The sequence below is a fragment of the Amphiprion ocellaris genome, chromosome 9 (genome assembly GCF_022539595.1).
Source record: "Amphiprion ocellaris isolate individual 3 ecotype Okinawa chromosome 9, ASM2253959v1, whole genome shotgun sequence".
In the NCBI taxonomy this organism is placed as follows: domain Eukaryota; kingdom Metazoa; phylum Chordata; class Actinopteri; family Pomacentridae; genus Amphiprion; species Amphiprion ocellaris.
In genome coordinates, this window is record NC_072774.1 from 3,747,436 (window position 1) to 3,761,758 (window position 14,323).

The 14,323-nt window shown below is 39.7% G+C and overlaps 1 protein-coding gene across 2 annotated transcripts in view; it reads right to left on the reverse strand.

Annotated features, from left to right (window-relative positions):
* Positions 1 to 14,323, reverse strand: part of itga10 (integrin, alpha 10) — a 51,427-nt gene that overhangs the window by 6,538 nt on the left and 30,566 nt on the right. The window contains exons 9-21 of one of the 2 annotated variants that reach the window (XM_035944195.2): positions 10,522 to 10,687; positions 7,992 to 8,065; positions 7,772 to 7,916; positions 5,786 to 5,934; positions 4,820 to 4,963; positions 4,529 to 4,735; positions 4,313 to 4,443; positions 3,200 to 3,366; positions 2,972 to 3,114; positions 2,160 to 2,270; positions 647 to 732; positions 417 to 558; positions 245 to 337 (exon numbers count right to left, since the gene is read on the reverse strand). In XM_035944195.2, coding sequence (XP_035800088.2) covers positions 245 to 337; positions 417 to 558; positions 647 to 732; positions 2,160 to 2,270; positions 2,972 to 3,114; positions 3,200 to 3,366; positions 4,313 to 4,443; positions 4,529 to 4,735; positions 4,820 to 4,963; positions 5,786 to 5,934; positions 7,772 to 7,916; positions 7,992 to 8,065; positions 10,522 to 10,687 — 1,758 coding nt within the window. Of the gene's footprint in view, positions 1 to 244; positions 338 to 416; positions 559 to 646; positions 733 to 2,159; positions 2,271 to 2,971; positions 3,115 to 3,199; positions 3,367 to 4,312; positions 4,444 to 4,528; positions 4,964 to 5,785; positions 5,935 to 7,771; positions 7,917 to 7,991; positions 8,066 to 10,521; positions 10,688 to 14,323 lie in introns of both variants that reach the window. The other variant, XM_035944194.2, reaches the window with a different exon arrangement.

Genomic DNA, 14,323 nt, shown 5'->3' on the forward strand with positions numbered 1-14,323 from the left:
GAGGAGGGAGTGGGCCGGGAGGAGGAAGGAGTGGGCCGGGAGGAGTTGGGAGTGGGCCGGGAGGAGTTGGGAGTGGGCCGGGAGGAGGAGGGAGTGGGCCGGGAGGAGTTGGGAGTGGGCCGGGAGGAGTTGGGAGTGGGCCGGGAGGAGGAGGGAGTGGGCCGGGAGGAGGAGGGAGTGGGCCGGGAGGAGGAAGGAGTGGGCCGGGAGGAGGAGGAGGGGGCCGGGAGGAGGAGGGACCTACCTTGGACTGGGAGCGGAACACCGGATAGCTGACGTTACACGAGTGGCTGTTGGAGCCCAGAGCGGTGCACTCGATCTTCAGTTGGGCGTCCTCCTACGAGCACAGAGCAGCCGTTAGACGTGGAGCTAGCCGCTATGAGTGTGTTTCCCCTGGTGTCGGCGTTGTGTTTTACCCTGATGCTGAGGCTGGAGAAGTGCAGGTTTCGTGAGTAGTGCAGCGTCAGGCTGGTGTTGTAGGCGTTTTCCAGCCTGTTCTGCAGCTGCACCTCCACCGCCAGACGCCTACGAGGGCTGCGGATCACGTAAGGCCTCTGTCTGCACGGAAAACACCACGACAGCTCAGTCTGACTGTCTGCTCTGCTGAGTGGGAAGCAAAGAGAGAGCAGGAGGGCTGTGAAAGTACCTCGTCCCTGAGATGTCCATGTGGGCCTGCAGCACCAGATCTGTTGTACAAACGTCATCTTCTCCGCAGTCTTTGAAGAACTGGATCTGGAGGAGACAACACATGGAGACGAGTTACTCAACCTAAAAACATTTAAACTGGAAACTCTGGATATTTAAAAAGGGATCTGTGCAATTTTAGCTTCATATATCAAATACTTTTTGGGATAAATTTTCCTATTAATTGCCTGTTGAGCCGCTTTCTGCAAGTTGAAATCTGAGTCTGTTTGAAGAACAATATCTGAGGAACTATTAAAGACAAAACCCTGAAATTTTCTCTGTTATTTCTCATCGTCATTGATTCAGAATCTGTAATGTTGGACACAGATTATATAATCTCTGATTATAGCTGAGTTGAAATATGAAAAACAGGTTTCATATCATTTTAGACAGGTTTGAGTCCTTATGTCTGAGTTTTGAGTCATTTAAGGCAAATTTTGCACCATTTTATTCACAAATTTAGTGTCATTTTGGACACATTTTCAGTAATTTTGAAAAGTTGCAGGCCACTAAGGACAAGAAACACATAACTTCTCTCTGATTTGCCTAAAATATGGATATTTATGAAGCCATTTTTGAAATTTGATTCATTTTATAGTTTATTTTTTTCTCACATTCAATCCGAGTCTGTTTGAACAACAACATCTGTGGAATTATTAGAGACAAAAACCTGAATTTTTCTCTTATTTCTCATCATGTCATTGATTCAGAATCTGTAACATTGGACAAATAGATGATATAGCCTCACCCAAGTTGAAATATGAAAAAACACTGAAGCCGTCATAAAAAGTTCCATCTTTGAGCTCATTAACAAAAATCTGATAAAGCAGAAGCCAGACAGTGACATTTTCTGAACCACATGTAGCTGCAGGTCACAATAATACTAGATATAAGTTTGTATTTTATGCCATTTGTGTGCAAACTGACAATCTAGGCACACTGGAATTTTTGTGCAGGGCTCTCTTGAACTATCAAAATACGAAGTACAAAAATTCCCAAAACAAAACACTCTGCAAGAGTACCAAAAGATGGAATACAAAAATATGACAAATAAATCTGAACGCTCCAGGAATATGTAGGGGATATTGCATACAAAACTAAACATATAGAATACTTTTAATCTACAATTCCTGGTCACAAAAATTAAAAGAACATGACTTTAGTTCAGCTTTTATACCAAAAAAAAGTACTGGTAGACAGTCTGATCCATGAAGAACACAATTCTGGAGTTTCTCTAAATATAACTAAGAAATCAAAAAAATAAATAAATAAAAAAAGTACTAAAAATTGGATGACAGACAGTTTTTTTTAAGTATTTGATATATCAAGTTAAAATTTCCCAAATGTCTTTCTAAGTATCCATATTTTGTTCTATTAAAATATCTGAGATGGTGGAGCAGAAATTGTTGACCTATGTAGAAAATGAATAGAGATCCAACAGGGGAGCCAGTAATGCTAACTTCAGTTATACTCACTGATTTCTTGACGGTCGTCGGCCAGCCTTCATCCAACACTGGACCACTCTCTGTGTTGTTGATCCTAAACCGAAGCGAGAAGCTGATTGGACGAATGTAGTCTGCTGTGTCCTGCATCAAAGGAACAAAACGCTCAGGATGAATTCAGAATTACTTTCAGAAGTCCTGATGTAGTTTTCTTGGTTGAATCCCAACATTTAGTTATGAGTTTTCAGTTTTGCTGCTTACATGCAATAATATTTACAGTGTTGGTATTAGTTTAAAGCATGAATAAGTGTGTAATTTTTATGTGAAGCTTCATGGAGGTGATTTCTCCCCTTTTCAAATTAATTTAAAATGTAAAAAAATCTTAAAAGATAGTCAGAATCTTAGTGGTGCACTGCAAGAAAAAAAGAGAGAGAGGTTAATACTGAAGTCATCAAAACTATAAAAGAATATATGTGGGGTTATGTTGTAAACAAAAAGGTGTTAATCTTCTGCATTAATCTACAATGTAGAAAATAATACAAATTATTACCTGGTAGTGTATTTGAAAATACAGAAATAGTATAGCTGTATCCCTCAAATTTGTAAAAAAAAAAAGCTGCACAATATCCTGTGTCTCGTTTATAAAGATTTTTGTTACAAAGCCATCACTGCAACAAGAAAATGCTCTGAGACCTGGTGAACGTGTGAAACGTTAGTCTAACTCCCCAGATTTTATATGCAAAAAGAATTATCCAACTATCTGATCTGGTTTCAAATCTACCGCCAACCAAAAATGAAAATGCTACGCTGGGCTCCACAGGGTTAAACTCTGCACCAACACTCACGTAGACGTGGAAGGGCAGCTTGTAGCAGACGGTTTGTCCCGTGTGGACTTGGACCGACATCTGGGTCTGGCGGTGGGAGCTTTCATCAAACAAGGCTCGTGCTGACAACTTCCTGTCATCCAACATGGCCGACACCCACAGGTCTGAGCGGGTAAACGAGACAGACGTTTAGGAGACGTAGAAAGAAGCAGCTGAATGTGGGGTTCGTGAAACTGTAAGGATTCCTACCGAAGCTATTACTGTGAGGTCCAGGCGAGCGGGAGACGGTGGTGAAGCAGGCGGTGGCGTTCAGGCAGGACGATTCTCTGCCGCCTCTCTGGCAGGTTTTCTGGATGACGTTGATGGAGTGAGGCTGGAAGGACAGACTGACGTTGATCTGGACGATGCTCCGAGAGCTGCAAAGGGAAGCGACAGTTAGAGGAGAAACTGTATGAGCCAGTATTTTGGTTTATCCACAGACATTCATCTAGAAATGTCATCAACACGTTTTGCTCTTATGCAGCCCCATACCATCATACTTCCACCTCCGTGCTTCACTGTCAGGACTATGCATCCACTGTGGTAGTCCTGGTCAGGTTCACACCAAACATCTGGACTCCATCTGAGCCCATTAAATTTATCTTCATCTGACCAAAGAATGTTCTCCAACATTCATCAGGCTTCTTTCCATGCATTTTAGCTAAGTTTAACTTTTCTTTTTACGCCAAAAAAGTGTTTTTCTTGTCCTCCATCCATAGAGGTTGATGCTCTTCACTGTCTGGGCTTTCTAAAACTCTGATTTCCATTGATAACTCCTGAACCAAGCCTGAAGCAGCTGCTTTCACAGCTAGATTATGAAAATAGTTCACTGTCTGTGGAGTCATTTCAGGAGGACGACCACTGCAGCCATGATTAGTGCTACTGTGACTCCTTCTATACCTCCTGATTACTGCTGACAATGTGTTTTGAATGATTTTTAGTTGATCATCCTGGAACTTTTTCCATTTTTGTAAAGTTTCAATATCAGATTTTTCCGTTCCTCTGTTTAATTCTTTTCCATGTAGAGCCATGATGTAGACATAGATAGACACAGCTCCTAAAACTGAGAAAGTTCTGCTGTTCACAACTCATTTTTGAACTTGGACAAAAGGAAATCACAGGTGTATTCATTGTTGTTGCATTGAGTTTCTACTTTGGGGCCTGAATTTTCAATATCGTCTTTAGACAGTGTTTGCTTTTGATCGTTTTCAAGAGGAAATACCTGACTGTAATATCGAGAGGTGATACATTTTTGTGTAATTTGACATTGTTCATTATCTCCCAGTGCTTGCAGCTTTACAATACAACCTACTTTCCACCTACCTGAGCATCACAGCGCTGCCCTGAGCTCCCACTGCCAAGTCTATCAAGTCGTCTCCGTCCAAGTCCAACCGAGCGCTCACACTGCGACCAAAATACTGCAGCGACGAGGAAATCGACGACCCCGGTATCCGCTGTAAGAGGGGAGAAAACAGGAATTAGCTTGACTTAATGCTGAGTTGATCAGTGAGGGTGTAGTTGTAGATAAACCGTGAATACCTGTTTATAATCGTGGATCACGTAGATGCCGTTTCCGTGGTAGACGTAGACGGCCCCTCGGTGTTCGTCCTCCAGCGGAGCTCCAACTAGAAGGTCAGTGAATCCATCATGGTTCAGATCTGGAGCTGCTGCCATGGCGTAACCAAACCTGGCATCCTGGGACTTCTCCTCCGACTTCAGGGTACCGTTAGATACAAACACCTCCTCCTGGAAAGACGAAGGAGGCGGATTATTGCCAGAAATGACTGGGTGATAGTTCTTGCAGTGAGGAGTGATCTTCTGCTGTCTTACCCCACTGAGGGTGTAGATGTAAACTCTACCGGCCTCCTTGTTTCCTGAGCCGAGATACATTGGAGCAGCAACCAGAAGAACATCAGTGATACCGTCCTGGTCGATGTCCATCCCACACACTTCACTTCCATAGTACGACCCAATCTGAGGGCAGAAACATGTTTTTTCAGCTGATAGTCAGGAGGTGTTTATTGTATGTTATCATATCTTCCAACAACTTGCTCCTCTGTTTACTGTTTCTGAGCCATTCTGCATTTATTTTATGGATCCAGTAGCTTTGATTTTCCTCTCAGGTGCACTAAGAACTGCAGAATCTGGTGCAAACTGTTTATTTTTTTGCAATTCTTTTACTAGAATAAAGTGAATTTAGGGAAATATCACGATCAAGGACCGTTAGAAAGTTGAAAATCCAAGGATTCTTTGTGCTTTTACAGTTTCTGGCTCTGGTAAATTGTGTAATTTTGGTATATTTTAAAGAGAATCTGTCTTATAACTCATCCTCAGGTTTGGGGGATCAGAGTTGTGATGAAGTTTTTGCTGTAATTTTTCATGATGACTCCATTTTCTAGCCCAATAAAAGCTGTAATTTGACAGTTCTTGCAGACATTACACACTGATGAAAACATGTTTGTTGTATGTCATCATATCTTCCAACAACTTCCTCCTCTGTTCACGGTTTCTGAGCCATTCTGCATTTATTTCATTGGTCCAGTAACTTTGATTATCCTCTCAGTTGCACCAAGAACTGCAGAATCTGGTGCAAACTGTTTATTTTTTGGCATTTTCTTTGACTAGAATAATGTGAATTTCACAAAATATCACATTTTTAGCTTCCATTTGGTTTATTTTCCAAAAGAAAACACTCGGACACGATCAAGGACCATCAGAAATCCAATGATTCAGCTGATAGCCAGTAGGTGGAGCCATTGCTTTAATTTCTGCAGAATGAGACGATGAGAACTTTACCTGTTCTCCATTGAGGGCCTGTACAATGTTGACGTCGCCGTCATCGCTGAGCTCAAACAGAATCACTTTGCCTTTGTGTTTGAATCGAGGAGCTCCGGCGACGTAAAGCCTCCTCCAGTCGCCGACGATCACCGAGGACACCGTGTAACCTGGAGACACAAAAACACACAACATCCAACCATTAAACCTAAAACTACAGCCTTCAGTAAAGAGTTAATCTGCTGTTGAATGTTTTCATCAAATCTAGGTCACTTTGACGGCTGTTGATGATCTTTTCAATGTAAAATATGCTTCAATTAAAGGTGCAGTCAGCGATTCTTTAGCAAAACACAATTTTTTTTGTCAAATACACACTCCTGGCTGTGTAAATGGAAAGCAAACACACAACACTATTCCGGCATGTTCCATGCAAGTTTATGCTCATGCACAGGACACAGAGAAAGAGAAATCAATTTGCACTGGAGGAAGAAACTTTTTTCTCTAGTTTCAGATGTGCAAAACACTGTAAAATTTGAAAAGACAATCATGCATTACAGAATATTGCTAAGGTTGTCTTTACAGAGCAGCACCTAAGTGGGGAAGCTAACTAAAACTGATCTAAGACTGTGGTGATTTTAACAGTTTTAGTGCCAAACCCTGAAATGTACAACAATAAAAGTGTTGTATGCGTGGTATGTTGGGTTTTTAGAAACTTTCCTTCTCTTTTTATAGTTAACTTAGCTTGTTTTTCTTTTATTCATTTACACTACCATTCAAAAGTTTGGGGTCACCCAGACAATTTCATGTTCTCCATGAAAACTCACATTTACAACTGTTAACCAAATTTTCATTACAATTGAAGCCCCAAATTGGAGGATGAGTTTTAAAGACAGATTCTCTTTATATTTACTCCATTTATCAGAACCAGGAAGTGCAAAAACTATAAATTTGGCGCTTTGAAGCATTGAAAGCTGCTGTCTGTGTAGATTCTCAGTCATCCAGGGCATGATCATCCTAGATGGCAACTTATTGATTCAAGAAAAACAAAAAAGGGGCGCCCGTATAGCTCAGTGTGTTGGGCAGGTGACCCATGTACAGGGGCTGGTCCCCGATGCAGCGACCCAGGTTTGATTCCCCCTCGCTGCCCGTTGCTGCATGTCTTCCCTGGACTCTTCTCCCCTGTTTCCTCTCTCTCATTGCACCTTTCGAATAAAAGCCGAAAAAAGCCAAAAAAATAACTTTAAAAAAGAAAAAGGAAAAAAAGCATAGTTGCCTTTTACTGGTGTCCCACAAAACCAGGACAATCAATCAGACAAAGTGTCTCAAAATTCACTGTCTGGCATCTTCTGTATCTGTCATATTAAAGTGAATAATTAGGGGGTTTGGACTGTTACGATGGACTCAGTTTTGGACCGATTTACGCCAATTCCAGCCTTCTTCTGAGGAGAAATGTACTTGTTGGAACAGAATATCTGGAGACGTGAGGAGATCCAGTTTGAAGCCTCCTCAATGTTTTTGCAGGAGGCTTGATTATATTAAACATGTTTGATGTTTATGCGTTAAAATCTGGACGGTTTTTCGAGCAGCAGAGGTTGAAATTGAATATCTTTGTCTTCGAAATTGTGCGCAAACTTATTCGAGTACAAACTGTAAAGTGCAGAGTAGCTAACATAGAGCAACTTTAACTAATATAGAGCAATTTTAGCTTATTTTAGAGCAACTTTAACTAATACAGAGCAACTTCAGCTCATTTTAAAGCAACTTTAGCTAACATAGAGCAACTTTAGCTAAGAAAGACAACTCTTGTGTAATTATGTTAGCACATGAATAAAAGTGAGTTTTCATGGAAAACATGGAATTGTCTGGATGATTCTAAACTTTTGAACAGTAGCACATTCATTTCATTCAGTCTGATTTTCTTCCAACACATGACCAGAGAATGACACCATAATCTGTGATATTTAATGCAAAAACCAACATATGTTCATTGGTGTGACGTTCAGGTACCTAGATAAGCTGCGTGATTCTTGAGCTCCAGGGGAAACTCGCTCTCGAAGGCCTCTCTGGGCGGCATGATGCGTCCGTTGGTGCCTTCTTTCAGGACGCCGCCGTCCCAGTCGTAGGCGCCGACCATCCCGAACAGAATCCCGTCCTGACAGAGCAGACCAGGGCGTGAATTAAAACAAACTCAGCTGGTTGATAAAGAGCAACGACAGGTCGGACTTACATCCAGAGTGTGTGTGGAGAAGCCGATCTGAGACATCTCCATGTGGAAGGAGCTCTGGTTGTAGCCCAGTGTTCCTGAAAGGTGGAGAACAGGTCAGGAATCAGAACATCTCCTCCCTTCCTCTCAGCTCCTCTTCCTTCCTTTTAGTTCCTCTTCCTCCCTGAAGACTTCAGGTTTTAGACGTTTCCTCTCTGATTTCCCTGAACGTTTCGGGGTGGCATCCCTTTTCACCAGCCTTCCTGCAGAGTGTTGTGATAGCTGCAACCTCCCTTCTAGCTGTTTTTTTTGAGAAAGTTTCCACTTTATTTCTCTTTTTGCTTCATAAAAGTACAATTCTGCACCGTAAAAAAATGTTTCAGCAGCTGAGATGCCAAGAAAGTACAGTAATTTTCCATAATTAACACATTTTCTAGCCTAAAAAAACTGTAGATTTTTTAGCAATACTTGCAGATATTATACACTTATGGAAACAAGTTTATCGTATACTATTTCTGAGTCATGCTGCATTTATTTTATTTATCCAGTCGCTTTGATTTTCCTCTCAGTCTCTATTGTCGTCTTACTTGTGCTGTGTCTCAATTTTGTCATTTTGTGACTCATTTTTGTCATTTTGTGAATCGTTTTTGTCATTTCGTGTCTCGGTTTTGTCATTTTTGGGTCTTGGTCTTGTCGTTTCGAGTCTCGGTTTTGTCCTTTTCTATTTCGTTTTTGCTGTGTTGTGTCTTGTTTTTGTCATTTTCTGTCTCATTCGTGTCATTATATGTCTGTTTGTGACAGTTTTATCCCTCTGTTGTCTCTTCATACTCTCTCATAATCTCCATGTTTCCAGACTTTTCCTCTCTACTCTGCTCGTCAGCTGTAGAAAGATGTTTCACCATGCTGGATGTATCTCCAACTACTTCCTCCTCTGTTCACTGTTTCTGAGCCATCACAATGAATTGATTAATTATTTTACAAAAACTGTAAAAATCTTAAAAAAACATTTACTGAATTTTCGACTTTCCAACAGTTTGGGAACATATCATGTGTGATGTGTGGTTCAGTTGGAAAAAAATTAATAAAGTCTAAGCTTAAAACCAAGACATTTCATCAAAATGACAGATTTTTTTTAGCTAACTTGTTTTAATAATGAATTAAAAAAAAAAAAAAAAAAAAAACACCACATGATTTTCAATTTTTGATTTTCAAAAAACATTTAGAAATTTTAATTTTTTTTACATTCTGCCTTCATTCTTTTCTATCTTTTGGACTTTTTTTCAATTAGATGACTAATGAAAGTACACTGTCAAAAGGATTAATCACATTTTCTCTGATAATCCAATAATGTAACAAGTGAATCATAAAATTGGACAAACTGCAGCTGTTTTTTTTTTTGACTTTAAGCCTCTTATTGCACAGGTCGTGTGGCTGATTATCTTTGGAAGCATTGTTTCCAGCTGAATGACTATTTTTTTCTGGTTTCTTTCACCACAGCCACTAAAACCAAACACTTACAGCCGCTGACGGCAAACTGTCACGTCCCTGCCAGGAATCCTGGTGTCATCTTTGACTCAGCTCCCAAAATGTGACAAACAAATGAACTCTGTGGTCAACCGGTGCCACTTTCAGCTGCTGAATTAAATCCATCCTCAGTTTAAACAACAGAAGGACCAGAACTGCTGCATTAAGTAGATTATTGTTGGTCAGTATTTATTATCTGAATACCAGAAAGCATCACACCTGAACTAACACACCTGCTCTGGTTACCTGTTGAACACTAAACTGATTTCTCAGGCTTCAGAGGCTGCTGGAAGATCCAAAGTGTTGCAGAAACCTTCCATTTTTAATAAAATGTTCCCTCTCCACTGACGTCTTTAAGAAAAACCTCCAGACAGACGTGTTTTCTGTTGTTTTCAGTGGCCTTAATGCTTGTAATTATCAAAAATTTGATCATACAAGTTGTTCAAACATTTGTCTTGTTTGTAATTTTTGCTAAATTTGCTGATTTTGCAAGTTTAATTGACCACAAAGAGACACAAAATGACCACAGACACAAAAGCATCACAAAGAGACAAAAAATTACCACAAAGAGACGAAATAATCACAAATTAAGACAAAATGACCACAAAGAGACACAAAATGACCACAAAGAGACAAAACGACCACAGAGACACAAAATGACCACAAAGAGACAAAAAACAACCACTAAGAGACAAAAAATGACCACAAAGACACACAAAATGACCACAAGGAGACACGAAAAGACCATAAAGAGACAAAAAATGATCACAAATTAAGACAAAATGGCCACAAAGAGACACAAAACAACTACAAAGAAATGAAAAATCTTGGTTTTAAGCTTAGATCTGGCTAATTTTCCAAACTGAACCACACATCACACATGATACGTCCATTCATTGTTGGAAAGTTAAAAATCCAGCAATTTTTTCTATTTTTACAGTTTCTGCCTCTGAATTATTAACTGATAAATAATGTTGGTTGAAACTAATCTAAATGCATCTCTGTTTTGCTTTCTGTTTTTCACGTTCACCTTCCAGAGTGAAGATTCGGTCTCCCAGAGCGTCCACGATGTCGTTGAGCGCCGCCTCGTCGGTCACGTTGAAGAAGTATTTGTCGTCGGGGTCGCTGGCGATGTACTTTATCTCACTGATGAACGTGTCGGGGTCCTGCTGTCTCCGGATGTAGTGACCCAGAACCTGCAGCCCGGCGAAGACAGAAATATAGATTTAAAAAAGAGAGAAAACGAATAAGCAGGAAACCCAAGGTCAATAAAGGAATGAAAGTAAACAGAGCAGAGAAAGTACTTGTAATTAAAGGCAGCAGATTGAGTGGAAAACATGCGACTGGAGGAAGTGATGCAGCCGCCCACCAGGGGTTTGTAAACGAGGAGCGCAGGCCTCGCTGTGAGGTGAAGAGATGACTGATGATGAAGATTAACGCCTCAGCTACAAATGAGAAAATTCCTAAAGAGAAACCGAACCCAGGAGTCTCCCCGTGTGACTTCTGCTGCCAAGCAAACGGAGGAAATCCTCTGTTTTCAAAGGGCCGAGCTGAGAGAAGCTGCAGGTACGTATTTACACTAATCCTCCTAAGTACAAGAAGTTTCTGGAGGTTTTTAAATTCTACACTTTAAACTCCTGCAGCTGCATGGAAACAGAGCAACCATGAATTAAGAGAGAGAACTCAGAAATGTCATTATCACTGTTAGAATAACAGATGTTACTACAAAATACTTGTTTTTTTTAACTATTTGTTTACAAAAATCTGATCCAACATTTTCCCAAATGTCCACATTTGTCACTCAACTCTGCACATTAACACAAAGGCACAAAACAACTACACAGAGACACAAAATAAATAGTAAGAGATACAAAATATCCACAAGATACAAAACAACCAGAAACATGCGTAAAACAGCAACAAAGACAAAAAATTACCACAAACACACGCAAATCACAAAGAGATACAAAATGATCGGAAACATGCACAAACAGCCAAAAATAGACACAAAATGGCCACAAAGAGACTCAAAACAACCACAAAGAGACACAAAATGACCACAAAAAAATGACACATTTCCAGTTTTTACAGTTTCTAGCTCTGATAAATTGAGTAAGTTAGGGAATAATTTAAAGAAAATGTACCGTTTTAAACTGGCCAGCAAGTTTTGGGGATTAGAGTGTTAGTAAAAAGGTTGCTAAACAACTGTATATGTCTTTTTTCCTGAAGTTAATTTATTTTGTTTGCCTTAAAATCTTCCAAAATGATGCAGAAACTATTTTAAAAAAATCTAAGATGGGCACCCATATAGCTCATCGCATTGTGCAGGCGACCCATGTACAGAGCTGCTCCCCATCGCAGCGGCCCGGGTTCCATTCCCACTCACGGCCCTTTGCTGCATGTCTTCCCCCAACTCTTCTCCCGTTTCCTGTCTCTCTCTCACTGTGCCTAAATAAAGCCGAAAAAAGGCCAAAAAAATAACTTAAAAAAAAAAAAAATTCTAATATTCTTGCAGTAAAATGACAGACACTAACCATCTCAAAAATACATTAATTTATCATAAATAAAACATTTTCTAGCATAATAAAAGCTGATAAAAACAATATTTTGACTGATTAAAAAAACAATGATTCAACAATTTTTTTTGGGAAAACTTCTGCATGAACACAATTTATCTAAAAAAAAGATGTGTAGAAAAAATGAGATTTTGATGAAATTTTAAAATTTTTATCTTAGATTTGACTAATTTTACCAACAGAACCACACATCACATGTGATATGTTTATATAATGTTGGAAAGGTGAAAATACACAGATTTCTTCTGTTTCTATAGTTTCTGGCTCTGATAAATTGAGAATTTTTGGGTGATTTTTAAAAAGAAAATATGGCTTTTAAACTCAGGAGAGGAGGTTTTTGGGGATCAGAGGGTTAAGATCTTATAGAAGTTGAGTTTTTTCCACTCTGTCGACTGCTGCTGTTTTTTTTTTTACGATCATGAAGAGACAAAACAGAAAAAGAAAGAACAGCTGAAAAGTGAAGCACATCTCCTGATGGTGAGGATTAAACATGGAGCTGCTCTGATGAATAAAACACACTTTTCTGTTTTGAAAGCTCGACTCCCCAGCGAGCCGTTTTCAAACATGGCTTCAGTAATTACCTGTCAGCACTCAAACCTCCAAACACAGCCTCCTGGCCTCTTTTTCTTTTATTCATCCAGCTTTTGTTTGTTTCTTTTATCATTTAGGGCAGGGACTGTGTACAAAAACTATGAATCATTTCAACACAAACTTGAGTTCATTCGGACATAGTTTTCCACTGGGGTTTGTTTGTACATTTTTAGAGCAAGATTTACATTTTTACTGCCACGTTTTTACTCATGCATTAATTAGAATCAATACTAACCATATGAAAGGCACATGATCTTTTCTAAGAAAAAACTACACTTTTTCGGAAGCCAGAAACGGTAACAACCATGTGAATTGTCAAATTTTCAACTTTCCATGAAGCAAGCATCCATGACTGGACATTTCAATGGGAAAATTTAACCTAAAAATCATGATATTTCATTAAAATCACTATTTTCTACATGTTTGATTTAAATATTTGTAAAAAAAACTAATTGTTTGCAGTCCCCAAAATTACCAGACACACAAAACAGCCACAAAGAGACACAAAATGATCACAAATTACCGGTAAGACAAAACGACCACAAGGAGAAACAGAACGACCACAGGCACACAAAATGACCACAAAGAGGCACAAAATGACTTCAAATAGACACAAGATGACCACAAAGAGACACAAAACAACTACAGACACACAAAAAAGCCACAGAGAGACCCAAAATCACCACAAAGAGACAAAAATGACCACAAGGAGACACAAAACAACCACAAAGATACACAAAACTACCACAAAGAGACACAAAACGACCACAAAGAGACACAAAATGACCACAGAGACACAGAAGAGAAGAGACACACAGAAGAACTACAGACACAAAACAACTACAGACACAAAATGACTACAAAGACACACAAAACTACCACAAAGACACACAAAATGACCGCAGACACAAAACAGCAAAAAAGAGACATAAAACTACCACAAAGAGACACAAAATGATCACAAAGACACTAAACAGTCACAAAGATGATGTCAAGATAATAATCATTATTATTTTTAAAAAACTCTGACTGTAGAGGAAAACACATCGTTGTGTATTAAACATCTTCATCACTGTGGTGTCTGAATGAAGGAATATTGAAGTTTCCTGATTCCTGATCTCCACTCGACCTATACCGGTTCCCACAGAGGCCCTCATGTGTAGTTCTGGTTGTGGTTCTGTGGTTCTCCTGGAGTCTGAAGGTTCTCCAGCTTCTCTTGTGGTCCAGGGAGGGTCTCCAACCAGAGTCCAAGGGAGAGTTTTTGTTCCCAGTCGGCTATTTCAGTCGAGCCGAAGGGGCTCATTTGGTGATTAGCAGATGTTATTCTAGGGGGAGCGGCGGCACCATTGTGTGGTCGCTTCTGGGTGGATTCAGTCGCACAACGTTCAAGGAATGTCGGGGATGTTCCTCTCTACTCTGTTCATCATCAGTAGAAAGATGTTTCACCATGCTGAATGTATCTCCAACAACTTGCTCCTCTGTTCACTGTTTCTGAGCCATGCTGCATTTATTTCATTGATCCAGTACGTTTTATTGTCTTTGTAGTGTAAAATTGTAAAAAATAATTGGAAATGTGACCAAAATAACAGAAAACTAGGCCAAAATGACAGAAAATTTGTCTAAAATGACCTGAAATGTCTTTGAAATGACAGTTTTTGAGTCATT